The 27,995-nt window shown below is 37.2% G+C and overlaps 1 protein-coding gene and 4 non-coding genes across 8 annotated transcripts; all 5 read left to right on the top strand.

Annotated features, from left to right (window-relative positions):
* The first annotated feature begins 97 nt into the window (after positions 1-97).
* Positions 98-26,409, top strand: NOP58 (NOP58 ribonucleoprotein). 4 transcript variants are annotated; one of them, XM_022567435.2, is made up of 16 exons: positions 395-4,099; positions 5,624-5,700; positions 7,479-7,531; positions 7,734-7,853; positions 10,777-10,898; positions 12,997-13,133; positions 14,724-14,788; positions 15,747-15,881; positions 17,088-17,233; positions 17,850-17,976; positions 19,628-19,791; positions 20,668-20,802; positions 21,055-21,116; positions 23,047-23,180; positions 25,554-25,714; positions 26,105-26,409. In XM_022567435.2, exons 5-16 carry the CDS (start codon positions 10,791-10,793, stop codon positions 26,153-26,155), a joined length of 1,425 nt encoding a protein of 474 aa, XP_022423143.1. In that variant the 5' UTR covers positions 395-4,099; positions 5,624-5,700; positions 7,479-7,531; positions 7,734-7,853; positions 10,777-10,790; the 3' UTR covers positions 26,156-26,409. The 4 variants fall into 4 exon arrangements, with proteins under 4 accessions (XP_089772065.1, XP_022423141.1, XP_022423143.1 ...); XM_089915939.1 differs by lacking the exon at positions 7,734-7,853 and adding an exon at positions 98-373 and having other exon boundaries at positions 3,999-5,700; XM_022567433.3 differs by lacking the exons at positions 395-4,099; positions 7,734-7,853 and adding an exon at positions 99-373.
* LOC115802151 (small nucleolar RNA SNORD70) lies at positions 6,834-6,919 on the top strand. Its single transcript, XR_004022551.1, has one exon. It is a non-coding gene; the product is annotated as a small nucleolar RNA SNORD70 (small nucleolar RNA).
* LOC115802150 (small nucleolar RNA SNORD70) lies at positions 7,628-7,714 on the top strand. The gene has a single exon (XR_004022550.1). It is a non-coding gene; the product is annotated as a small nucleolar RNA SNORD70 (small nucleolar RNA).
* LOC115802160 (small nucleolar RNA SNORD11B) lies at positions 17,287-17,372 on the top strand. The gene has a single exon (XR_004022560.1). It is a non-coding gene; the product is annotated as a small nucleolar RNA SNORD11B (small nucleolar RNA).
* LOC115802159 (small nucleolar RNA SNORD11) lies at positions 18,133-18,216 on the top strand. Its single transcript, XR_004022559.1, has one exon. It is a non-coding gene; the product is annotated as a small nucleolar RNA SNORD11 (small nucleolar RNA).
* Positions 26,410-27,995: the final 1,586 nt, after the last annotated feature.

Here is a 27,995-nt window from a genome sequence, read left to right as displayed (position 1 = left end):
TTTCTTCCCTAAGAACTCTCGCGATATTTTCGTGGTCCTCTGCGGCGGGAACAAAACGGAAGCCAAGGCGCACTATGCGGCACGTCATCTGGCGGAAGTGAGGTCATAACCCAGAAGCCATGGAGAAGGAGAAGCGCGTTCACGCGTTCTGCTTATAGTGGAGTGTGGAACGTTTAGGCAACGTGATCTGGTTCTTTGCGGGAAGGTGGGCGCCCTGGTGCTTGGCCAGCCGCGGCGTTGCGGGCCTTTGGGGGCCGCAGATTTGGTCTTTTTTCACTGATATAAGAGCTCGGCGGCGGGCCGCGCAGTTCCCTGACCCGTCCTCACCATGTTGGTGCTGTTTGAAACGTCCGTCGGCTACGCCATCTTTAAGGTAGGTGGGAGATTGAGCCGTTGGAGGGGGAAGGCAGGTGTTGGGCAGGAGAGGAGACGGAAAGACGTAAGGAGAGGACGACGGTGCTCAGGATCGCGTGGGTGCCTTTTGTGTCCCCCTGCTGTGAAGGGAAGGGGGAAGGCTTTGGGCCTGGGAGGCGCATATTTCGGTGAACACGTGGCCGCGCCGTTTGGGGCGCTGGGTTCAGTAAGAGGATTTGGCCCAGTTAGGGAGGTGGACAGGAGCCGTATTCGAATTTTACAGGTTATGATAAGGAGTATGGGTTTTGTTCTGAGAGTTTTGAGGAATGATTGGAAGGTTTTAACAGAGGACTGACCTCACCTAACTTTGTCTTTTAATGCACTTGTTTTGCTCTGTGCAGAATAGATTACGAGGGATGGGGTGCAAGAACGGAAGGAGGATATTTTTGCATTAATCTAGATGAGATGAAGTTGCTTGGGTTAAGGCTGGCATGGAGGGAAGGAAATATCAGGAGAAAATTAGAAGGTAGAACTGACGGGATTGGCTGGTTGAAGAATGCGAGGTTTGGGTTTAAGTAAGTGGGCTTGTGGTGGTAGGGAAGGGAAGAGAAGGTTTAGGGATTTGGGGGCTGGGAATGGGGAGGATACTAAAGAGTTGCAGTTTGGGTTGTGTGAAGCTTTCGATGTCTGTTAGACGTGGAGATACAGTGGTCATTTCAAATTTGAAGCCCAGGGGGGAAATCTGAGCTGGATATAATCAACCTGAGTTTTGGGTTTTTTAATAAGAAAAGTTTGAAATTAACTTCAAGTTCATCATTAAGGAAATAACTGAGCAATGGGACATTCGTGTAATAGGGTGCTGTTGAGATGATAGGAAGCATCAGGTAAATTGAGTTCTATCTACGTGTCGGACTCTTGGGTTCAACGAATATAGCAACGAAAAACAAATTTTTCATATGTACTGACAAGTCAAAAAATGCTAGGTAAACTATATATAGTGTGATTCTAGTTGTAAATCAAACACCTGTGTGGTACGGGCGCAGAGAGTCTGGAAGGGTACATACCAAAATGTTTATTTTGGAAAGTTTTTCATTTTATTTTCCAAGTTTCTCTTTGACATTTGAAAATATACTTCTGTTTGCATGTTACAGGAAATACTTGTTATTTTTAAGGAAACCAATGAGATAATTAAAAACTGAAAGCTGTTTTTGCTTCTTTTTCCTCTCATTAGAGTTGTCTGAGATTGTAGTATTAGCAATTTTAAGGGACTTTATAAAAGGCTTTGGAGCCCGGAAACGGGTCTGTTAGACTTTCCCCAGCTTTTTGCAGTCTTTTCTAAATTATTATTATTATTTTTTAATATTTATTTATTTGGTTGCAGCAGGTCTTAGTTACAGCAGGCACGCTCCTTAGTTGCGGCTCTCAGGCTCCTTAGTTGTGTCATGTGAACTCTTGGTTGTAGAATGCATGTGGGATCTAGTTCCCTGACCAGGGATTGGACCCCAGCCCCCTGCATTGGGAGTGCAGAGCCTTAACCACTGAGCCACCAGGAAGGTCCCTCTAAATTCTTAGAGTTCTGCACATGCCCCCAAATTCTCTTAGCCAGAGTAGTCTGTCATATTTTGAATCAGCATCTGTGGATGAATTTCATCCAAATCGATGTTACGTATACTGTCCTGACCTGGATGCTAAGAGGGGAGGGGTGACTTTGCACTGTCCAGTGGTTGCTTCTAACAGTGGGGAGGAGTCGGTTTAGCAATTGTATGGTTTCTAGACCTGGGTCATAAAGTATAAAGTCATATGATTTATTGATTTCTACTAATAAAGAGTATTCTCCATAAAAATAAGTCTTGAGTATTCTGTTGCAGTTTTTAATGTTGTTTATCTGCAAGTTACTGTTCAACATTGTTAAAAATTGTGGTTTATGTTTTATGTAACCTAATATTAGAGAAATAACTAAAGGCTTAAATATATTGAAATATTGCTTCATTTATAAATATTTGGAGTTAGTAGCTGTTACTGATTCTTCCTGAATAAAATAGGCATACAGAGTATTCCGGAATTAGTGATGGTTGCACAAGTTTGTGAAAATTACTGAAAAGTAAATTTTACACCTTAAAGGGGTGAATATCATAGTACGTGAAATATCTATGTGTGTGGAGATAATGCAATACAAGGTTATTAGCTCCCTTTCCCATAATCTTTCAAAATGCTGGGGTATAAAATTACCTTGGTTGCATAAAATTCATGCTTGAATAAGAATGCTTTAAGAAAGTTTTTCATACTTTTTTTAATCTCAGTTCACAGTGAGGAATACATTTTATATCATGACCCAGTATATGCACATCTATATATACACAGTGATTCAAAAAGCATTTAAAACTTTCCCAAAAATGTTGCTTGTTAATAAAGTTATATATAAATGCAGAGACAATACCTAAAAAGAACTATTATTATTATTTGTAGAATATTGCAGAAACTCAAGCCTGTGTCCCTTATGTCACATGGCACACAGAGTAAGACTAGATATTCTTCAGTCTTACTCATCCCAGACCTTTTGTAGCTGTGCTTCCCAGTATGGTAGCCACTAGCCACATACAGCTATTTAGCATTTGAAATGTAGCTAGTAAAGCTGTGGAGACGAATTTTAATTTTAATTCATTTAAATTCTTAGTAGTCGTGTTGTACAGTGCTGCTGTGTAGCATAGTGTTGTGTGTTCCTTTATTTCTCAAGGGCTCGAGGAAGAGCTTTTTATGTGAATACCAAAGTTCCTATATAACATGATTACTAAGCAATAAGTTTTTCCAGCTTTATTGGGTATAACTTACATACTATATAACTCACTTTTTGTAAATGTAAATGGGTACATATAGTACTTATTATAGTAAAACTAGCAAACAATATAACAGTGGTGCCAAAGATTTTAGTGGTGACAATAGCTAAATTATTCATTCCATCTTAATCCAAAATGATAAAACTTAAAATGGATTTGCATATTAATGTTTCAGATTTCCTTGTCTGAAAATGAATGATTAAAAATTTGAGATAGATTTATAACAGAAAATGTAGCAATTATTTCTAATTCTGTTTTTGTTCAGACTTTATTAGTAATGTTCTTTTCAGTATGTTGTGCACGACTGGGAACATAAAGTAGCTAAGGTTTTGTTTGCCATAACAAAATCCTTGGAGACCTTTCAGTGGTCATGAATTAACATGATTTCATTACATTTCCTTTGTTGCTTTAACTTGAAATAATATCTCTTTAATATGCCAATTTTGTTATCCAAATGTTATCTTCAAATATACCTGCTTTTCAACTAGAAAAACATGTGAATTTTACTCATGAGTCATATCCCCTATTTGGTACGTATCCTGTCAACAATCATTGAACTTTAGGTATGGTTAACCGCATACTGAGTAAACTACTACTAAAAATCACTACTATTCTGTGAATTTCCTTTAACAAAAAAATAACTTTGAATTAAAGTTTCAGTGCATTCATGAGATTTGATGGAATGTCTTTGTATTCTAAAGTTTTCATGACATACAAAATAGAACTGTTAGTGGTTTGTAATTTTTTAATACAAAACCGTGTGCTTTGCAATTGTTTACTGCTTCATTACTCTGATTCCTGTTTTTCCAGTTCTGTAAATATGTTTGATTCAGCTGTGTGTGGGATTAAATTTAAACAACACAATAAATCCTTAAAGTCATCTTGCCACTCTCATCTGACAGAAAATAAAGGTGTGCAATATCGTATTTCTTCATGTTTCATCATGGAAATATGTACTAGGCTATAACTGGTTAATAAGTCTTAACTGTAAATATTCTGTGGTACTGTGGATTTGGTGAAATGTGGCTTGTCGGTAAAGTATAATTTTTAGTTGATCAGCAGCCTTTTTCCACAAGGTATGTATAATATCTATAATACTATATTTCATCAAGTATAATACACCGTTATTTTACACTGCTAGTTAAACTGACCTGCCATCAATTGTAAGACAGCCCAATTTCAAGGATGTTAAATATGGGGGGAAATGGATTTTAGGATTGATCCTACCCTAGCTTATACTTGGGCAGCTGATTTATCACACAGTATTGGTGAGGGTGTAGGAAAATAAGAACTTTTATTCACTCTTGATTTAAGTGAAAGTAATAGAAGCTTTTGAAGGCATTTTGATAATACATATGTCAACATGCGTTTCTTATATGATCATTTAACTCCACTTCCAATAATTTGTCCTAAGAAATACAACATGTATACATACAAAACTATGTATATTTATCAATAAGGGCATAAATGATGGTATATTCATGCAATGCGATTCTTGTTAAAACCTAGAATTATGTCCACAATATGTTAAGTGTTAACTGTATAGCACGATTCCTAAAAGTACGCATTAATAAAATGCAGCATAGACAGTCAAAAAGTCTTGAAGAATATATACCTAAATGTTAATGGCTGTGTTTCATAGATAAAAGTACCCCTTTTTTCCCTTGGCATGTTAAAATTTCTTACATAAGGATGTGTCTTAGAACTAATGGTATCTTAGTTTTAGAGAAATCCGTAATTCTTGTCAGGATGTTCATAGCAATAAATAACAATTTTTTTTAAAAAGTATTTATTTATTTATTTTTGGCTACATGGGGTCTTCGTTGCTGGGCACAGGCCTTCTCTAGTCGCGGCAAGCGGGAGCTACTCTTCGTTGCTGTGCGCAGGCTTCTCACTGCAGTGGCTTCTCGTTGTGGAGCATGGGCTCTAGGCACGCGGGCTTCAGTAGTTGTGGCGCGCTGGCTCTAGAGCGCAGGCTCAGTAGTTGTGGCGCAGGGGCTTAGTTGCTCCACAGCATGTGGGATCTTCCCAGACCAGGGCTTGAACCTGTGTCCCCTGCATTGGCAGGCGGATTCTTAACCACTGCGCCACCAGGAAAGTCCCTAAGAACAAATTTTATTCCATAGAAAGTGGGCAGATAAATTCTTTTGATCTGTGAATATGACAGGCTTTGTGAAGGGGTTAGGGAGCTCCTTAAAAATAGAAAGTTTTAAACAAATACCCAGCTAGATCTAAATTCCACCCAGTTACTCATTGGGCTACTTGATTTATTAGTTTGACCAAAAATTTATGCAGGGTAAGAAAACTGGTTATTTCAGAGAGAAAAATAGCTCCCACCACCCTCATTTTGCATGTACAATTGTACTTGAAGGGTATAGCTGTATATGCCTAAGCTGTGCAATTTAAAGAAAATTATTTTAAATATTTATTTACAGGTTTTGAATGAAAAGAAACTTCAAGAGGTTGATAGTTTGTGGAAAGAATTTGAAACTCCAGAGAAAGCAAATAAAATGTAAGTCATCTTGAAACTAAGAACTTAGCAGTTAACATTTAGAGGTTTTTGTTTTTGTTTGTTTTGTGTGTTTGTGCCCCCCCTTCATGTAATATATCCATAACTTTTTGTTTTTAACTCATTTCAGGAATAATATTGGTATGAGCCCAATCATTAGATTCCTTATTTGGAGCATAGGCCATCTCAGTTAACTTGTATTAATTGCAGATGAGGTTGGACAGCACCTATTTTTGTAAGATATTTGAAAGCGTAAATTGATTGTGAATTAAGTATAAATTTCTGTTTAAAGTAATAACTGTCAAAAGCATGGGCTGCTAAATGATTTAACTTATAATTTCTCTAAGTTAGTGTTATTCAGGTGTTTTTGAACTTAATTCGTAGTTTATTTATTCTTTATGACCTGTATTTCCTAACTCCCTCTGGCGTAGTAAAATAACTAGCTAGTAAATACTGGAAAGGTGTACCTTTGTTCCCCAAGGTCTCTGGACAGGAATATAGAATATAACCTTGATGCCCATTCTAAGAAAGGAGTGGTGGGAGAGAGAGCTGGCTTTTCCTCAAGGTAGAGTCAAGAAGGCTATTTCACCATCTGTGAATCACCCTGTGAAATATCCCATTTGGTGAGTGTGGTCCTAGGAAGGAGCCGACTGATCTCTTGATTGTGTCCTTGGATGCCAAAGGGCATTTCATAATTCATCTGTTCGTGCTAATAAAAACTCACTAGAATAGAAGGAAACTACTCAAGCTTGCTAAAGAGTGTTGAACCCCAAGAGATGTCATACTAAATAATTAGGGAAACATGGTATACTGGAAAACCATGCTTCAGAGTAATGTGTATAACGTGATTGCATTTTGCAAGTGTTGCTGTACGCCTATATATGCATTTATGCAAATATACAGAGATATGAACAAATGCCACTTCAGATGAGTGGAAATGGGGTTAGGTGGGATAAGGTGAAATAATTGCTTTTTTCTTACCTCTTTCTATTGTTAAGTGTGCATTTAAGGTACCACCAGGGTGTTCCCTGACGAGGTGAGAAAACCTTGCTTAAGATAACATTATTTTAGACACAGTGGAAGACTAGTTTTCCTTTTTAAAGGGCTATATGCTTTAGTTGTCTGAGTTAACTTGATTCATTGTTGATGATGTATCCTTTTTGGACCTGAATTTACGTGATCTAACTCAAATATTCGTCACTGCCACTGAGACAACAATGGATTAACTGTATGTGTTTGTTTTGATATAAAATAATGTTGCCCTGCACATAAGTGAGTAGGGAGGAAGGGGGTAAAGTAAGGGTAACAGGAATTAGATCTAACAATTAGTTATTTTTTAATGGAACCTGTACTGGATGCACAAATCAATGTCATGAGATTTCTGACGTAAGAGGGACCCTTACACCTTTTCTTAAGCCACTTCTGTGCTGTATAGTAAAAGGCATTTGTGTCTAACTTTAAGCAGCAGAGGTTATGTTGAAGCTTCAACATCTTTCCTGTCGTTTAGATGTGGCAGCAAACGTCTTTTCTGTTGTTCCAAGTTTCCTTCAAAACCTACAACCTCTATAATAGTTCAGACATTACTAGCCTAACATTTAGAGAAATTGGTCATTTTATTGGTCATTTTAGAAGAATATCTAACTTTACACCAATGCCCAATGGCAGGAAAGTTTTTTATTGGTGTATGCTTTGGAAACAGTCCAACACCTCTTCTCCTAAATATGTGGCTTTTGCACAATCAGTGTGCCCCCATAACATTTTTTTTTTTCCCTTAATTCTAGAGTAAAGCTGAAACATTTTGAGAAATTTCAGGATACAGCAGAGGCATTGGCAGGTAAAGTCAAAGACTGGCTCTTTTGGTTTTTTAGATATTGGTGATTTGTCATCCTCATTAAAAGATTGTTTGCTTCAGTTGCCTGAGTTAACCCTATTCAATGTTGTCAATGATGCATTCTTTTTGGAACTGAATTTAAGTGATCTAACTCAAATTCGTCACTACCACTGAGACAACATTGAGTTAGCTTTTTTCACTATAGGGCTGGTTTTTTCCCTACATGTGATGAGAGGTGAGAAGTGGTTAAGTTGATCTCCCTGTGGAAACCAACAGCATAATGCTGAAGCACAATTCAGTAAAAGCTGTTCTACAAGGGATCAAGGTAATGTGGTCAAGTACACTGCTCTCTGATCATTTTAATCCAAGGGTAAAGTTGAGAATAGCCAGGATTTAGAGTTGGAATAATAATAAAACAGCTCTCCAGGTATTTACATTTTTAGTTTAAAAAAGCACAGTATTATTAAAAGATTTAAGAAAACTAGTAGAGGGGTGTGTGTGTGTGTGGTGTTTGTTTTGTTTAATACACAAACTACAGAAATGCATAAGAGTTTACCTGAAGGGGGCATGATTTTTTTATGATTTAGAAGAATGGATGGCTGTTATATCCTTCAGCTAGGCCTAGGGATGAGACAACAGACATGAGTAGGGTTTACTGACTAGGCTTGGCTTCAGTAGGCACTTGGTCTCATAATGTTCTTTTAATGCTAGGGAAAACAAGACCAGATATAAAACTCTAATCATGAATTTTCAGTTGCTTAAATTCTGTATCTCAGATCAGCCAACTACTTAGTGGTATAATTTGAAAATGAAGGACCATAAGGAAGAGTGTGGCTTAAAATTAAGCCATAAGATTCATTTGACTGAACCAAGTAATTTTGTTCACCAGCCACAGGAGAAGGGTATAATTCTCTTATATAGTGAAAATTAAGAATCTTATTAAATATGTTGGAATATTAATGGGCCACCCCAACCTTGGCAGAGGGGTAAGCTGAAGGAGGAGCCAACGAGGCCAATTTTCAAATTTTTAAAAATAGTTCTAGGGCTGTACACATCCAGTAATTGAACTCTTATAGAGCCATAAAGCATAAATATGGTAATTTTTGCCTGGAAAATTTTTAAAAGATAGTTCTGTACATTACAGCTTTAAAAATAAATATGGGTAGAATTTTGGTAATATCCCAGGCAAGATTGTGTTAGCTATTCTCCAACTCTGGGGAGCATTATTCATATAGATTGATTTGAGTAGCTCCTCTTGGAGTTGGAAAGTGCTGCAGCTCTGATCTCAAGTGGCCCTTTTGGGAGGGGGCAGGTATTCCTTAAAATAATGTAAGATAAATGGAGAAAATAGCATGCTGGGTAAGAATTTAAAGTCAGCCCCACACACTCAATCTAAATTCCATGAGGGCGGAGACTGTGTTGTTCACCATCAAATCCCTAGCACAAAAATATTTTTGGGTAAATGAATGAAGGTAGTGAGCTCTGTCAGGAATCTAGTCATAGAAACCTACAATGCCTTTTCCCATCAGTTTTCACCAGAAAGTTGAACATCATCTTATTATTATTAAGAGAACAGAGTCCTTCCTGGAAATTAACTTCCCTCTCCCAGTTATAAGGCAGTTTTGACATGACAGAACTAGAACTAAGTGGTTGTAGATGTCAGGGAATACATTTAAAACCTGTAGCCTAGGGCTTCCCTGGTGGCGCAGTGGTTGAGAGTCCGCCTGCCGATGCAGGGGACACGGGTTCGTGCCCTGGTCCAGGAAGATCCCACGTGCCGCGGAGCGGCTGGGCCCGTGAGCCATGGCCACTGAGCCTGCACGTCTGGAGCCTGTGCTCCGCAGCGGGAGAGGCCACAACGGTGAGAGGCCCGCGTACCACAAAAAAAAAAAAAACCTGTAGCCTAAGAATGAGTCCAGAGTGTGTCAACTTATAGTGGTCTCAGTAGCTAAAATGTGCCATTTGCATAGCAAGGTTTATTTTTACTCTTGGTTAGACTTGTAAGTTTCACATCTTACAAACAGCCATTTGGAGCCAGCCTAAATTTGGATGAAGGGGAAGACTGCTGAGGGATGCTGAATAGTGGCTAATAGAGAAGAGGAAAGATTCAGCTTCCCCTTATCCCTGTCACCATCTCTGTATACCATCTTTTTAAAATACATATAATGAAGAGTGATTAACAGGGAAGTTAAATGTTTGTGAATGTTAGAGTGGATCTATAGTAGAAATTTTTTTACTTTTAGGAAATCTTAAAGGAGAACACTAGGTTAAAGTGTGAGTAAATGATAGGAAAGATTGAGAGCTAGAAGCAGGACATTGAATAAAATCTTTTAAATAGAAAAGATTAAACACTTGTAAAGAAAATACAGTTATTAGAGAAATGTATATTAGAAAGGAGTCAATGTTCTTTCATCTTCCAGATAGCAGATGAAATGCACTTGAAATTCAAATGATTGGGAATTTGAATTCCCAAGGAGGAAAGAGCATGTACCTGGCTGATTAAGCACAAACTGCTGCCTGACCTTAGAAATTGTGACAGACTTCCTGCCAGGCATGCTTTAAGTTCAGCCAAAACCCAGACAACTAGAAGAGGTATTAGTATTAATTAGTCCATATGGGTCTAAAGAGTATAAGTATAGGTCTAAAGAAGGGTGAGAGTTACAAAGTAGCACATTTAGAGCTTGCCAGAAGTGAAAACAGCCTCCAACTCAAATTGGCTGCCTTCAGTAGTAAGTTCTCAGTCGCTGGAGGTTTATAAGTTAGAGGCCTGTTGACACATCTGGATCAAGGATTAGCAAAAGTAAGACCTCCACTTGGACATACTTAAACTGTGGCAGAACCTTCAAAATGAATACACTCCTTTTTACCGGTCTTGACACGGTTTTTATGGTATCTCACAATCAGGCCAGTCGGTCTATAGTGACACAGGAGAGTGAATCAGTTTATCATTCCAAAACAGATTGTTTCTAACAACTTACAATTCTGAGTTCAGAAGGATTGTGTGACCATAGAGAAAGGAATGCTGGATCTGGTTTAACTCCTGGTTCTGGAGTGGAAATGAGGGTGGGACGATCAGATGAGATTGTGAAATGTGTAACGTTTATCATTTCACTTCAGAAGTAATATTAAATTCAGCTCTTCTGAAAATAAGTGGGTTTTTTTTTCTTTATTTATAAAATTTAAATAAAATCTTAAGCTCTTACAGTTAAAGTTTTGAGTTAACTCTTTTGTTTTTCTTCCTAAAAAAGCATTCACAGCTCTGATGGAGGGCAAAATCAATAAGCAGCTGAAGAAAGTTCTGAAGAAAATAGTTAAAGAAGCCCATGAACCCCTGGCTGTAGCTGATGCTAAACTAGGAGGCGTCATAAAGGTAGAGTTATAATTTCCTTTTATGCCTGCTGATCAGAGCTCACTATACAGCATAAAGACTACAAAGCCTAGCCTTTGCAATGAGTTGTTTATCATAAGTTCTCAGATTTGAATACTTGATCTTTTTCCCCTACGCTACATAATAATTGGTTTCCAATATGATTATCAAAACTAAGGTTATATAAGTGATGCCCCAAAATGATAACACTTTATGTATATCCTGACATATTTTTATTTAGTGACAGTTTTTTCCCTTTCAACATAAATCACATTTCTTTTTTATTGTATGTGTTTATTAGAAAATTTTAGTAGGGAGTAGAATTGCTAAGGTTAAACATAAAGTGAGAATGGAAAGAAAGGCTGGATATGTAGGCTCCCAAACATGCAAGGCAGAAAATTTTAGAGGTCAGTTGCGATACTTTGTATGTATGTATTTATTTTTGGCTGCATTGGGTCTTTGTTGCTGCGAGCGGGGGCTACTCTTCGTTGCAGTGCATGGGCTTCTCATTGCGGTGGCTTCTCTTGTCGAGGAACACAGGCTCTCGGAACACAGGCTCTCGGCGCGTGGGCTTTAGTAGTTGGAGCACGCAGTCTCAGTTGCGATGCATGGGCTTAGTTGCTCTGTGGCATGTGGGATCTTCCTGGACCAGGGCTCGAACCTGTGTACCCTGCTTTGGCAGGCAGATTCTTAACCACTGCACCACCAGGGAAATCCCAGTTGCGATACTTTGATTTTCAATAGTTACAGTAGGTATTAACAGTGCAAGTTCATGAACATACCTCTCATTCTTTTTCTTTTTTCTTTTTTCTTTTTTTTCTCTGGTACACGGGCCTCTCACTGTTGTGGCCTCTGCCGTTGCGGAGCACAGGCCCCGGACGCGCAGGCTCAGCGGCCATGGCTCACGGGCCTAGCCGCTCCGCGGCATGTGGGATCTTCCCGGACCAGGGCACGAATCCATGTCCCCTGCATCGGCAGGCGGACTCTCAACCACTGCGCCACCAGGGAAGCCCTTTTTTTTTTTTTTTTTTTTTTTTTTTAATTGAAGTATAGTTGATTTACAGTCCTCTCATTCTTGAAGTAAGGATCAATTCTAGGTGTTTAGAGGTAGGAAAGTGCTGAAGAGATTAGAGGGTTTTTTTTTATTTTGAGGTAGGATTGTGAAATAAATAAGATCGTTAGGATAGATTATTTCTAATACCGTCAGGTAATTAAGTTTTCAGTGATATCAGTTTCTATCTTCATCCTTTGAAGTGCGCACAAGTCTTAGTTTATATTTTTCTGTTAAAAACGTTGAATTTTAGCATAATAAACATACAGAAAGGCACATGGGACAGCAAATTGCTGGCTGGTGGGATTATTAATATCTTTAATTTTTTCTTCTCAGTTTCTCCTTTTGAAAAACTTAAACACTGGTTGTCTCTTGTATGCATACTAAATATTTGTTTCTTTAAATGTGATGCAACATACACAATTTTACATGCTTGTCATTTGCATTTGATGCAATAGAACTGTAAATTTGTATAGAGTTAGCAAATACACTGCAAAGTGAAAAAAATGAAGGCGTCCAGAACAGATTCATCCTGTTTGCCTGGGGTGTGTAAAAACTTAAATTTTATAAAGATTTATGTATACGTGTACACATATACATTAACATTAGTATAGATTTGGAAGTACTTCAGGGATCCTAACAGTAGGGAAAGGGCCTAAGGCCAGAACTTGTGCTTTTCATTCAGTCCCCTTCCCTATAGTACTATTGATTAAAATCTTCTGTATGTATTACCTTTATAATTTTTATAAGAGGCTAAATAATGTAAGGTAGTAAAAGATCCCTCAAACCAACAAAAAGAACAAAATTACTAGGTTAAATTGTATTTATCTATTTATGGCTTTGATTCATGTAGACAGGCTGCCTTCCCGGAAGCTTATACCAATTTTGACCTCTACCAATAGTATATTCAAGTGTTCTTCCCACAAACACGAGAAACTGCTTTTATGAAACTGAGAAATGTATACATTTAAATCAATGGTATTTTAGTATTTAAATAATTTTAGGAAAAGTTTAGTTCTTTATTTGATACAAATGTTCTTGTTCTTACAGGAAAAGCTGAATCTCAGTTGTATCCATAGTCCTCTTGTTAACGAACTTATGAGGGGAATCCGTTCACAGATGGATGGATTAATCCCTGGGGTAGAACCACGTGAAATGGCAGCCATGTGTCTTGGGTTGGCACACAGGTGAGATTTACTGGAAAATGGTCTTATTATTTTTATTTAATAAACAGTTATATAGCACAGTTCAAGGTATGTTACAAATACTATCTTAATCCTCAAGAATCTTATGAGGAAGGTAGTAATAGTATCCTCATTTAACAAATGAGGAAATTGATGCCCAAAGTCCATATAGCTGGTAAGTGATGAAGCCATAATTTGAACTCAGGCAGTTTGGCTCCATTGTTTGGGCTGTAAACCTGATGATAGGCATTCTCTACGTCTCTAGTATTAGATGCCACAATTCTTGGGCTTTCTTTTCTCTTTTACATCTCCTAAATCATTTGCTACCAATCCATCTACTTGCCATCTCCCTGAATTTTCTCATCTGGTAATGACCTCCTCTTCTGCTTTGTGTGTGTGGCTTGTTTTTGAGTTTTTTCTTGAGTTTTTATGAGGCAAAGAAAAACATTAACCTGTGATGTTTAGCCAGAGGTCCATTAGACCAGGAATTTCTGCTATACTGTGATATATATAATCCTGAAAAGCTTGGCATTCTTTGAAATTGCACTACAATAATAGGGTTTGTGAAATAAAAATAGGATTAAGGGTAAACCACTCAAAACCTAAGTAACCCTAAAAAAACCTTTGTAACGCTAAAAAAATTAACAGTTGAAAAGACATGTTTGGGACTTCCCTGGTGGTCCAGTGGTAAAGAATGCATCCTGCAATGCAGGGGACTCGGGTTTGATCTGTGGTCAGGGAACTAAGATCCTACATGCCGCAGGGCAACTAAGCCCAGTGTGCCGCAGCTAATACCCAGCACAGCCAAAAAATAAAGGACATGTTAAATTTATATTACAGAAATACTACAGTAAACAAAGGTCTGGACCTTTGAACAAATAAAATATGAGCATAGATTAATGAAAGGGTTAAAGCTGAGTTACAGAAATGAGCAAAATGCACAAAAGTCAGGAAAAACTTTGTAATAAACATTTCTAAGAGAGAACAAATAGCTAAACTGAGTTAGGGTCCAAATTTAAGATTAATTGGCATTGTGCACAGCAGTAGTTCTCAATCAAGGGCAATCAGATACCCCTCAGAAGACATTTGGCAATTGGGGTGAGGCCAGGGATGTTGCTACACATCTGACAGTGCACAGAATAGACCCCACAACAAAGAATAATCAGGCCCACAGTGTTAATAGTGCAAAGATTAAGAAACCCTTATGTATAATATTGTTCCTACATGGCTTTCTTCTTTTCAGATGTTACAGTGCTGTACTTATTTTTTTTTTCCAGTGGCATAAAGCATTAAATATGCTGCAAAAATCGTATGTGAACCAGTATGGTTTGAGCTACACAGCATTATCCTATTTATCATTCATAAATTAATTCATGTTTCAGAAATGTAGCAGGACAGATGTATTCGTTTTCTTTTTAAATGTGTATTTTTAGATATTGTATTCTTATTTAGCTGATGTTTCCCATGCATGAAAAAGGTAAACAGTGTAGCTCCAGGATAGGGATTCTGGTAAAAGTTTTTGTAAGATGTTAATTAAATGCTTTTCCTAAATGCTTTTTTTTAGTGATTTATATTTTTCCCCCTTCTCCCCAGCTTGTCCCGATACAGATTGAAATTTAGTGCTGATAAAGTGGATACAATGATTGTTCAGGCAATTTGTAAGTATAGTACATGAGAGGACTAATCTGTTTGTCTCTTTGTTGTGGGTTTTTCCTACTGTTAAAATTGTATCTTTTATAATTGTTGAGGAAGAAAAGGGAGATGAGCTAGAACTTTTAGTAAGTAAATTGAAAAATGCAGAAAAGAAGAAAGGAAAAACTAACTATAATTTGACTAGTTGGATAATATGGATTACACTTAATGTAAACTGATTGATTTCTCTTTTTCCATGAAAAATCATAAAACCATAATTGGGATCTGTGTTGTGTTTTATTTTGCTTTTTTCACTTGTAGTTTATAATAGGTCATTCTCCCATGTCATTGGATGATTTTTGGACATCAAAGTCTTAACGGTTTCCAATTTAAAAAATCCCTTTAAACAGCGATTGTATTTGTAGGTGTATATACCCAAAGAACTGAAAGCAGGTACTCAGATACTTTTGCAGCTATGTTCATAGTAGCATTATTCACAGTAGCCAAAAGGTGGAAACAACCCAAATACCCATTAACAGATGAATGGATTAAAAAAATGTGATATATACATACAGTGGAATATTATTCGTCCTTAAGAAGTTCTAATACATGCTACAACATAGATGAATTTTAAACGTTATGCTAGGTGAAATAAGCCACAGGCAAGAAGACAGATATTGTGTGATTCCACTTATGAGGTACTTAGAATAGGCAAATTCATAGAGACAGAGAGTAGAAGAGATTACCAGGGGCTGGGGAGGTGGGGACGAGGAGTTATTATTTCATGGGTACAGAGTTTCAGTTTGGGTTGATGGAAGAGTTCTGTAAATGGATACTGGTGGTGGCTGCACAGCATTCTGAATGAATTAAAGTCACTGAAATGTACACTTGACAATGGTTAAAATGGTAAATTTATATTTCATCACAAGTTTTTTAAAAATCCTTTTAAGTTCCTATTTTCTTTTTCATTTTAATCTACTGCAGCCCTGTTAGATGACTTAGATAAAGAACTAAACAACTACATTATGCGGTGTAGAGAATGGTATGGCTGGCATTTCCCTGAATTAGGAAAAATTATTTCGGATAATTTGACATACTGCAAGTGTTTACAGAAAGTTGGTAAGTAATTTGATCCTTTAAGGCATTGAAAATAGCGATTCATTTTTATTTATTCATTTCACTGTGACTCATTTAAAACATGAATTACAGTGGGTTTTTTTCTTAAACTTCCAAGATATTTTTATGTCTTGCAGGTTTGGGGAGTGTAACCGTATTAATATCTGTTAGAGTTCAGGAACAAAATTAACTTTGATTTCGATGGCCTGTGCAGCAGAGAACATGGTGCTCTAATTTGGTTTTTCTTTTTTAAAAAAATATTATTTATTTGTTTATTTTTGGCTGCGTTGGGTCCTTGTTGCTGCGCACAGGCTTTCTTTTAGTTGCGCTGAGTGGGAGGTACTCTTTGCAGTGTGCAGGCTTCTCATTTCGGTGGCTTCTCTTGTTGCGAGCACGGGCTCTAGGTACATGGGCTTCAGTAGTTGTGGCACTCGGGCTCAGTAGTTGTGGCTTGCGGGCTCTAGAATGCAGGCTCAGTAGTTGTGGCTTGCGGGCTCTAGAATGCAGGCTCAGTAGTTGTGGCACACAGGCTTAGTTGCATCAAGGCATGTGGGATCTTCCCGGACCAGGGCTTGAACCCGTGTCCCCTGCATTGGCAGGCAGACTCCTAACCACTGTGCCACCAGGGAGCCCCTAATTTGGTTTTTCTGGAAATGGTTTCTTATGGTTAACGGTTTATGGTTAATGGTTTCTTATGGTTAATGAAATTACCATTAATAAGGACAACTGTGGACTGGGGGTATCCTGCAATATATTAATAATAATTAATATTAAAAATAGTATTGCTCTCTATACTGTTAGTGTTAAATTGTATACTATTAGTACAGCAATATTAGTAGAAGAACGTAGAGGATTGTTAATAAATATGAGTTACTTGGCTCATATTATATTATCATATTACTACCCCTAAGAATTCATGGCCCTAGCTTCAGTATAACCTTAGCTACAAATTGTCTATCACAGCATTGTAAGTCCTGTTTCATGGTGTATTTTGTTTTTTTTGTTATCTGTAGTTTTTTGGAGGGAGGTGGTGGGGAGAAAAATCAAGCCTTTATATGAGGAAAGTTACTAGGTCAAACTTGTTCGCTTTTTGTTTTGTTTAGGCATCCTTTTCATTGGCTTATCTCTACTTTTTTTTTGACTGTTTGGTGGATTTTATATAATTTGTTGAAGAGTGATTCTCCCTCATCCTCTGCAAACATTCCATAGGCGATAGGAAGAATTATGCCTCGGCCACACTTGCTGAATTACTGCCAGAAGAGGTTGAAGCAGAAGTGAAAGCAGCTGCAGAGATATCTATGGGAACAGAGGTTTCAGAAGAAGATATTTGCAACATTCTGCATCTCTGCACTCAGGTAAACTATACACATAGGGAAACTAGTTGTGGTGGTACCAGCTCTGTAATTTCTGATGGCAATGATGATTTTTTAATGTTTTGTTCACCTGATAAATAAATATGAGGGTGTTCAGTCACTACCTCATCTGATGCCATCTTGATTTATACTTAGAGGGGGAGATATATACTAAAATGAAGTTAAGAGTACTGTCTAATTTATTTATATTGTTAGCATTATCTGAATAATAAATCCATTAAAAAGGCAGAGAAGTATAGCTTCATTTATTTAATTCTAACTTCTATGTTTGTAGCCTGTATTTTTTCTCCCTCTCATTTGAAGATAGCTATACGAGAATCACAGGATGACAGAAATGTCTAGCCCTTGGAGTGTTTTAAAATAACAGTAATATTGATTAACATTATTTTTAGGCAGTGTATTAGCTTGTTTCCATACATTATCTTATAAGATCTTCACAACAGCCCTTTTATAGGAAACTGAGGTAAGAAATGGTTACTTTTCCCAGGTTGTACAACTGCTCTATGATAATTTGGGATTCCGATGTTTTAGACATGTGAATTTTATACTATTTTTACTCTTGTCATTTATGACTTATTCATTTCGTTCCCTACACCAGGTGATTGAAATCTCCGAATATAGAACCCAGCTCTATGAATATCTGCAAAATAGAATGATGGCCATTGCACCCAACGTTACAGTCATGGTTGGTGAATTAGTTGGAGCACGGCTTATTGCTCATGCAGGTGATGATTTTAATGTAATTTGTAAACATGGGTATTGAGAGTTGAGTTGTTTTCTAGGTAGGATTTTTTTTTCTTTTATCTTTAAACTACACTTATTAAAGTAATTCTAGGTAATAAATAGAAGTAAATGGTATATTTGTGAGGACTAAGGCCCAGGTGTTCAATGATGATTTTTATTTGTATGCCTGATTTCCTTTCGGATAATGAAGGCATCTTTAGTCACTGCCTCTTCTGAGACACTTGTGGTTCCTTGTCAGAAGTTTGTTATGGTTAATTAGAACAATCACATGAATGCAGGAGGATGAAATCAGTTAGTATAGGCTTACCTCGTTTTATTGCACTTCACAAATACTGCCTTTTTAAAAAATTCAAAGTTTGTGGCAGCCCTGTGTAGAGCAAGTCCATTGGCATCATTTTTCCAACACCATTTGCTCACTTCATGTCTGTGTGCCACATTTTGGTGATTCCCACAATAATTCAAACTTTGCCATTCTTACATTTGTTAACGTTGATCTTTGGTCAGTGATCTTTGATGTCACTACTACAACTTCCTGAAGGCGAGTATATGTTTGTTGAATTTTAAACATGTATCTAGTGGTTGAGCAACTGCATTAAAATTGATGTTTTCTGGGGAAATCCTTGGCGGTCCAGTCGTTAGGACTCCACGCTTCCACTGCTGGGGGCCCGGGTTCAATCCCTAGTCGGGGGACTAAGATACCACAAGCCGCGTGGCCAGGCCAAAAAAAAAGAGAAAGAGATTTTTTTTTTTTTAATTGTTTTCTGACAGAAAATCAGTGCAGCACATCTAACAAAGCATCAACTTTAATACCTAATTATTATGCTTATATCTCCTCGTCCATATCTTTTTTTTTTTTGGCTGCGTTGGGTCTTCATTGCTGCCCGCGGGCGTTCTCTAGCTGCGGCGAGCGGGGGCTACTCTTTGTTGCGGTGCGTGGGCTTCTCATTGCGGTGGCTTTTCTTGTGGAGCACAGGCTGTAGGCGTGCGGGCTTCAGTAGTTGTGGCGCATGGGCTTCATTGCTCCGCGGCATGTGGGATCTTCCCGGACCAGGGCTCGAACCCATGTCCCCTGCCTTGGCAGGTGGATTGTTAACCACTGTGCCACGAGGGAAGTCCTCCTCATCCATATCTTAAACGAGGGGTAAATAAAGTGTAAGAAGTTTATCACATAGATCTACTGAGATGTCCTAATACTAAATTTTCACTTTATTTATCTGTATGTTTTTTCATATCTATAGTAGTAGGATATCTGATGTCTAAAATAAATCTCAGAAAAATAGGGGCTAGATGGGGTGGTGTCTGTGAATACATGTGTTTTTATCTCTCCCATGGTATGCTAATGAAATGTGAAATAGTGATACCATCTCTTCAGGCAAATAAGTAAAATTGAACAAGTAACCTTCAACTTGTCATAGAGATTCATCACAGACCTCTGCTTGTGGTGTTAATGGATGAATCACAAATGCTGAGATATCAGGAATTTGGGGTAATTCCAGACTATAGAATCCTGTATTATATCAGATTTTTATTTACTCTGATGGCTATAATATTAAGACTATAGGTCTTTTTAATATATGGAACTTTCAAATACTTGCAAGTACATTCCTGGTAACTACTTCTTTTCTTTTGAAGGTTCTCTTTTGAATTTGGCCAAACATGCAGCTTCTACAGTTCAGATTCTTGGAGCAGAAAAGGCACTCTTCAGAGCCCTCAAGTCTAGACGAGATACCCCTAAGTATGGTCTCATTTATCATGCTTCACTTGTAGGCCAGACAAGTCCCAAACACAAAGGAAAGGTCAGTTACGGTTTTCCTGGAGTAGGCCTTTTTTTCCTCCAAACCATTTTCCTCCTACTGTTTCTTTTTCATCAAATAGAGAATGGTGAATTCTTTAAATAAACACTTATGTACACTGAAAGAAAAGGTTAGAAGAAAGTGTTATTGCTTGCTGTTACTATTTTTCTAGACTCCACCCATTGGTGGGGACAGGGACGGCACATCAAAAGTTTTCTGTGTGGCAGGAAACCAATTTAACATCAATATTTATGACCTATAAAAAATAATAGTACATACACTGTGCTAACACTTGATAGGACTTTAGTGAATCCTCTTAATAGCCCTATGAGTTGTAGGTGTCTATTTTACAGAGGAGGAAACTGAGGCTTAAAGTACTTTCAAGCTTTTTACAGGATACATAGTTTAACAGGAATTGAAATGTTATAAAATTCAGAGCAGAGTGATGAGAGAGATAAAGGGTTCAGTAAAATAAAATGTTAGTTAAGCTTGCGGGGGCTGGGGGCTATACTTAATCTGGATGATCCCGTGGTGTAGGACTAATGTCACATAGTAGAAACTAGGGGAAGATGGAAGAATGGTTTGAGCTAGTTTTAGACATAAGCTACTACAATATCTTTTCATCCAACAAAATAATGGTGGTTGTGTATATAACCAGTTAGCCATCATACTGTGGCAGAGATTCAAATAGAAGATTAAGTGGCTTGAGTTGTATGGTTTACAATACTTTTGTAACTCCTGATTTTTCAAAAATCCTAGAGTGAATTGTAGAGTCAATGATTCATCTGTAGTGTTCTCATGAATAAATTATTGAGAGAATTTTTTATATCTCACCTTGGAGTATAGTTTGAATGCCTCTAATTTGAAGTTCTCTATTAGGTTTCTCGGATGCTGGCAGCCAAAACTGTTTTGGCCATCCGGTATGATGCTTTTGGTGAAGATTCCAGTTCTGCGATGGGAGTTGAGAACAGAGCCAAATTAGAGGCCAGGTTGAGAACCTTGGAAGATAGAGGGGTAAGAATCACACCCTGCATATTGCAGAAGTGTTACCTGTCAAAAGTTAATAAACCATGAGTAGTTTATGTACTTTTTCATTTCATTTGCTAACCAGTTTTACTCTTATGATACATTTTAGTATGTCTAATATATTCTTTTTCTGCCTGCTCTTAACAGTTTACCTAATATATACTAAGAATTGACATACTACCATATATATTATAAAGAGATTATGCCTTAGAAAACTATTAATGATTTTTCTTTTCTTAGATACGGAAAATAAGTGGAACAGGAAAGGCATTAGCAAAAGCAGAAAAGTATGAACATAAAAGGTGAGTGAGTACATTTGGGAGAGCATGAATGAACAATTTTTGCTTATTTAAATGTTAATTGTTGACAGTTTTTTTGTTGTTGTTTAAAACAACTAAGTATCCCCCTAATTTATTTCTTTGCCATTTACAGTTTTCCATATTCACGTCTAGGTTTTTTTTTTGGTTTTTGGTTTTTGGGGTTTTTTTGTGGTACACGGGCCTCTCACTGTTGCGGCCTCTCGCGTTGCGGAGCACAGGCTCCAGACACGCAGGCTCAGCGGCCATGGCTCACAGGCCCAGCTGCTCCGCAGCATGTGGGATCCTCCCAGACCGGGGCACGAACCTGTGTTCCCTGCATCGGCAGGCGGACTCTCAACCACTGTGCCACCAGGCAAGCCCCACGTCTAGTTTTTAATCATACACACATTTTTACGTTGTTGCAGTAAGTACACATAATATATTTGTTTTGGCCTTTTTCCTTAATATTTAATTTACTCATTTCCAGATATTGATAATAAATATTTTTCCTTCGTAGTTCCTATATAGTATAACATTCATCGAAACCAAAGTCCATTCAGAGTTAAGCCACAGGGAAACCTGTTTTTTTTTTAAAAAGAGTCAAAAGACAAAGGAAAAGTCTAAAAGTGGCTAAGAGGCACATGATAAGTATTCAGACCTCACTATGAAATTACAAAAGATACTTGTGGGGAGTGGTGTTTTTGTTACTATTTGAGATAATGTTCAATACTGATGAGGTTGCAATGATAGAAATAGAATGTGGAAAAGAGATTGACAGTATATGTCAGCCTTAAAAACATTTCTAGTCATTAATCCATAAACTGTGCTTTTAGGACTTCTTACAGTCCTTCAGTAAAATCTTATAAGTGGGCAGGGAAAGCAATATAGTAACATCTCATTATAAATATGTATTTAGATATATGTTTTAGTATACACATTCATAAAAATTGTTTTCCTTTATTCTGGAAAGAAACCAAATGTATTCAGTTACGGGCATTAATTAACATTTACTTTTATATTGTGAATTTTCTAAGATCTCTACAATGACCGTGTATTTTATAATTTTTAAAGCCTAATTTGTTGTGTTTAGTTGAAAAAAATGTGGATCTTTGTTTTGGGGCTTTGTTTTTGTTTTTCTTTTTTTTTACAGAAAGTCAAAAGTTTAATAACACATATATCTGGGAGAGACCCAGGAGAACCTAGTCACTACTTTGTTTCTTAAGTTATAAATGTTTTTAACCTATAAAAGTTAACAGCCGTGAGCCTGCAAGATAGCTTAATAGAACATTCCTTAGCTTGTTTTGAACAGTGTTTTAATGTTCCCATGCCATTATGCTTATGACTTTAAACACATGTGCTTAAAGCACCAATTATGAGGTTTAGTTCACATTTTTGGCACGCAGTACTTTAATTTTTTTCTACTTTGTTAGAACAAAAGCAAACATTTGGGTTTCATGGAATCTTTATCCATATATATCCCTTCTTGTTCCTCTGCCGCTTGGAATCTTGTGATGGAGTATTCTGTATTAAATTTGATTTAGGGTTTTTGTTTTGTCTTTCACTGAATTGCCCAGTGTTCTAAAACTCGAATTGGTTCAGTTTTTACTTTCTAGTGTAATCATTTGGTATAAAGAGATTTCCTCCATTTTTTCCCCTATGCTGATTGACTATTTTTCTATACTATAGTCACTACACTGATTACTAAAACAATTCATTTAGCTCACCACTTCTCTTGAAGTGTGAAGTGTGACCTACTGTTGACACCTCTTTACCTTTTGGAGACTTTTTCATAAACTGCCCTAAAGCCACTAAAATGAAACAGCATTGTATGTTTGTGTAAGTATTACCTAATGACGTTTCCTTTTAAATCTCTTTAGAATTATTTGATTACTGATATTTGTAGGGATTTTATAAAATTCTATGGCTCTTTCAGTGAAGTGAAGACTTATGATCCTTCTGGTGACTCAACACTGCCAGCCTATTCTAAAAAACGCAAGATTGAACAGGTAGACAAAGAGGATGAAGTGGTTGAAAAGAAGGCCAAAAAAGCCAAGGTTAAAATTAAAGGTTAGTTTGAATTTTTTTAAATGTCATTTATACTCTTATTCCTTAAGAAATACAGATTTCATAAATCTTGGGGAAAGTACATACCATTGAACTTTATTGCAAAACCATCCATATTGAAAGCTAATGGTGTTTTAATAAACCATCATGTTCTCTGGGAATAGTTAGGATATTGTTAAATTTATCATGATTCATAGAGGAATGTGAGAAGTGCCTCTTTGAATATGTAGGATTATACTAAGTGTACTAAAACTTTAGTTTCTATCATGTGAACTATTTTGAAAATCAGCTTAAATTGGAAAAAAAAGGTATGTGGTTTCTAAATTAGTTGTTGAAATATTTTTGTTATATATATAGTAGAACATAGAATTGATGCAGCACTACTTTTCGTCATTGTTTCTGTTACATGGAAAGGACTAGAGTAATAACTGGGTAGCCTGCCAACAGAGTGATAATATTTAATAGGTGCTCACCAGTGAACTAGGCTCTCTTGCAAAGTTGATAACTGAGCTCCCCCATTTATTAGCTGCACCTGTGTTGAGTTGCCTACCAGCTGGTCTAGCAAGAAAGGCATTAAAGCAATGACTGATACAATTTTGGGTTTCTAAATAGCTTAGTGGTCAAAAGTACTATCAGCAAATGTGGACTCCTGCTCTGGGTAAAGAAAATATAAACAAGTTATTTATTTAAGTGATTCTATTTCCTTACTGAACAATAAGGAGATCCCTAAACCCATCAGTAACATTTGAAACACCCAACTCCAGATTTGTATCTTTACTCATATATTCATTAAGCTTTTCAAACTTAACATTCCTGGACCCTTACCACTCCCAACCTGTGGCTCCATAATATTCTCCATCTTATAAATGGCAGTTCTAGTTGCTTTGGCCTTTAACACTGACTCTTCTTATAACCCAAGTCTATTCTGGCAGCAAATCCTCTTAATTCTACTTTTTTTTAAACAAAAAATTTTTTTGTTTGGTTGCGCCAGGTCTTAGTTGTGGCAGGTGGGCTCCTTAGTTGTGGCATGCGAACTCTTAGTTGCGGCACACATGTGGGATCTAGTTCCCCAACCAGGGATCAAACCCGAGCCCCTCTGCATTGGGAGCGCAGTCTTAACAACTGTGCCACCAGGGAAGTCCCTTAATTCTACTTTGGAAGTGTATCTAGAACTGAACCACTTATACCCATCTCTGTTATTCTTAATGTAGTAGCTTCAGTGGCACCCTCATTAGCTCTCTGATCTAATTCTACTCCTTGCTCACTCTGCTCCAGCCACATTGGATTCCTTGCTATTCCATGAACCTGCCAACCCCCCTTCTTTCCTAAAATAACCTTAGCATTTGCTCTTCTCTTTACCTGAATATTTTCCCTTAATATAGGTGCATAATTCACTCCCTTCCCTCTTTTATTTTATTTTTATTTCTTTTTAATCCCTTGGCCACACGGCATGTGGGATCCTAGTTCCTCGACCAGGGTTTGAACCCCCGCCCCCTGCAGTGGAAGCATGGAGTCTTAACCACTGGACCGCCAGGGAAGTCCCCTTCCTTCCCTCTTTTAGGTATCTGCCTGACTATCCTGTCTAAAATGTCCACATGTATTGCCCTCCTCAGTGTTCCTCTTCTTTATCCTTAGGACTGTTTACTATGTAAAATATTTTATAGCATATGTTTTTTTCTTTTTTTGGTCTCCATTCTCCTACTAAAGTAAAAGATTCATAAAAGCAGGAATTTTTGTCTGTGTTGTACCTTGCTGTATCTCTAGTTGTCTAGAACAAGCCCTGGCATATAGTAGATACAAAGTAAGTATTTGATCAATGAATTTCTAATGATAGCAACCAATTATTAAGTCCTCATTCTAATGTGCCAAGCATTCATGCTAAGCATTTTGCATAAATTTTCATGTGTTAAATCATTAAATCCTAGAAATTGTCCAGTGAGATAGACATTACTAAATTTTATAAGGATGAGGAAGTTGAGTTTAATAAAGGTTGTTAAATGACTTACTCAGGGTTTCAACAGGTTGGATAAACCGAAGTCTCCTAACTCCAAACTCTTATTAATCATTTCTAATATAATTGACTAGTCTTCCCAAAAAAGTGGGTTTGGTAATCAGATGATTTGTTTTAATCCTGATCTCTCTATATAGCTACATGATCATGAGAAATTTACTTCTCTGAGTTTTCTATCATTTATAAAGTTAGTAGTAGTATACTAGGTAGATATTTGAAGGATCTTTGCAATTATAAAATTATGTAATAAACATTGGATAGTTGACCTGAATGACAGGAAAAAACTAAGACTCTCAAAGGGGTTTTGAGGGAGAGAAGTCTGATACAATGTTAATTGTAGTATATTTACACTTAACCTTATTCAGTTGAAGAAGAGGAGGAAGTAGTAGAAGTAGAAGAAGATGTAGTAGAAGTGGTGGAAGAACAGGAGACATCTGTGAAGAAAAAGAAGAAAAAGGACAAAAAGAAACACATTAAAGAAGAACCGCTTTCTGAAGAAGAACCATGCACCAGCACAGCAATTGCTGTATGTTTGTTTTTAATTACCAATACTTTATTGACATGGGCAGGGTTTCTATATTTTATTCTACTCTGTATATTAGAAATGAACAGGTAGTTTTTAAAAAATGGTTTCATTGATGAGGAAGTACAACAACATTGCTGTGTTTATATTATAAAGGGCTATTTCCTAAACCTAGAACCTTATTGCAAAATGGGTTTTGTTTAAGGGTGGAAGAGAACATCATTTGGTACAGGTGATAAAGGTGGTTTTATATTTTTAGATTTTAGTCTTTGCTCCAGACTTGTTTTCCAGGGAAATAGAATAGACCTACTTTGCTTTTTATGAGGAAAAGCTGTTTTTAATCACTCATACATTTACAGGTCTTTCAAAAGCATTCTTGTTGGTTATTTTCAGAGTCCAGAGAAAAAGAAGAAAAAGAAAAAAAAAAGAGTTAATGAGGACTAATGGAAGGAACCATTCTTTCAAAGATTTCTTAATTGAATCACCTGGATACATCATGCTTAAGATTCAGTCAGAAATACATCAGAGATGCTCTCTAAAATAATCAGTGGGAGGTTGGATGAAACAAAATGATTAATCATCAATAGCATTTCATACCTATTTGTGTCTTAACATCACATCAACTGTGTTAATTTTATTATATCATCATTTCTTAGAATATTTGTTATACAAATAAAAATATTTTCTTTGTATTTTAAGGCAGTTCTGTGGTTTCTCTGTTTTAGGTAGAGAATTTTTGGCCATTTCTGTATGTTATTTAGCATTTGATGATTAGTATTTTGATAATTACACCTGAAAAGTGAGAGTTGTGAACCATTAATTTGAAACGTAGCCTTTTGGAAGGTAGCAATTAGATGGACCAGTTTAAGAATCCCAGTCTAATATGTTTCTCTTGCCTTTTTGGACTGTCTTTAATTTTTCTCCTGTCTTTAAGTAAAGTTGTCTTTTGTGTTCAAGGTTTGAAAATGAGGTGAGCAAAACATTTTGGTGTCTCTTCAGGAAGAAAAAAATTGTTCCTAACTTTATTTGTTTGCATTTCTGAAAGGTACAGGAAAATCATTATTAATCTAGACACTGATTTATTTTTAAAGTAATCTAAAGTGACTTAAAGGATAATACGGGGCTTCCCTGGTGGCACAGTGGTTGAGAGTCCGCCTGCCAATGCAGGGGACACGGGTTCGTGCCCTGGTCCGGGAAGATCCCACATGCCGCGGAGCAACTAGGCCCGTGAGCCGAGGCCGCTGAGCCTGCACGTATGGAGCTTATGCTCCGCAATGGGAGAGGCCACAACAGTGAGGCCCGCGTACCGGGAAAAAAAAAAAAAAAAAAGGATAATACAAGATTATTTATAGTAAAGAATGGGGGGATTATAAAGGGAAAACAAGATGAGCAAAAATAAAATGTCAGTAGGAGTGAGGTGTAAACCAGGACATAGAACACTGAAGAGAAATCTTTGTTTCTAAAAGATGGTGTATAATAAATGAATGGCAGCCATATAGTCATGACAGCTACAAGTTTCATGGACTTTTATGTCTTGCATCTTTGGGTATGCCACAGGCATGGTGCGAAAAAACCCAATTTAATAAAAGCATTCAGCAGTGGAGGAGCTATAATGACTAAGCTTTTGAGTTCCACCTCTGCTTTTCGTGTAACCTTGGGCAAGTCAAGTCAACAGCTCGTGACATTAATCCCTCATTTGCAAATCAGAGACAATGGTCAACTTTCCTCCTAACAATCGTTTGTAGAAAATGAAATAGTACAAATTTTCAGAGATGGAAATATGTTTCTGATGTAGATGTTTTGATTGAAGTAAATGCTACATGAAGTACATGTAGCCATCTCTAGAAAATTTTATGTAATAAAACTGGCTTTTTTGCCCCCAGGAGAATATTGTCATTTTGGACCACCTACTCCAGACACATCCTTGATTTGGGACATAACAGACTTTTTTTTTTTTTTTTTTTTTTTTTTGCCGTACGCGGGCCTCTCACTGCTGTGGCCTCTCCCGTTGCAGAGCACAGGCTCTGGACGCGCGGGCTCAGCAGCCATGGCTCACGGGCCTAGCCGCTCCACGGCATGTGGGATCTTCCTGGACCGGGGCATGAACCCGTGTCCCCTGCATCGGCAGACGGACTCTCAACCACTGCGCCACCAGGGAAGCCCCAGACTTATTTTTAACAAATTTTGATGAAAGGAGTCTGTTGATGTGTTAGGGGCTGTATAGTCCAGAAGCTTTATATCTGAAAAAAGATAGACCTTGAGAATACTAATTAATAAGCTTCTA

The sequence above is a fragment of the Delphinapterus leucas genome, chromosome 8 (assembly GCF_059928025.1).
Source record: "Delphinapterus leucas isolate spDelLeu-1000000601 "Yukka" chromosome 8, BTC_Dleu_Yukka2, whole genome shotgun sequence".
Classification (NCBI taxonomy): Eukaryota; Metazoa; Chordata; class Mammalia; order Artiodactyla; family Monodontidae; genus Delphinapterus; species Delphinapterus leucas.
The sequence above is the reverse complement of the archived record's forward strand: the minus strand, read 5'-3'. Positions and strand labels throughout refer to the sequence as shown.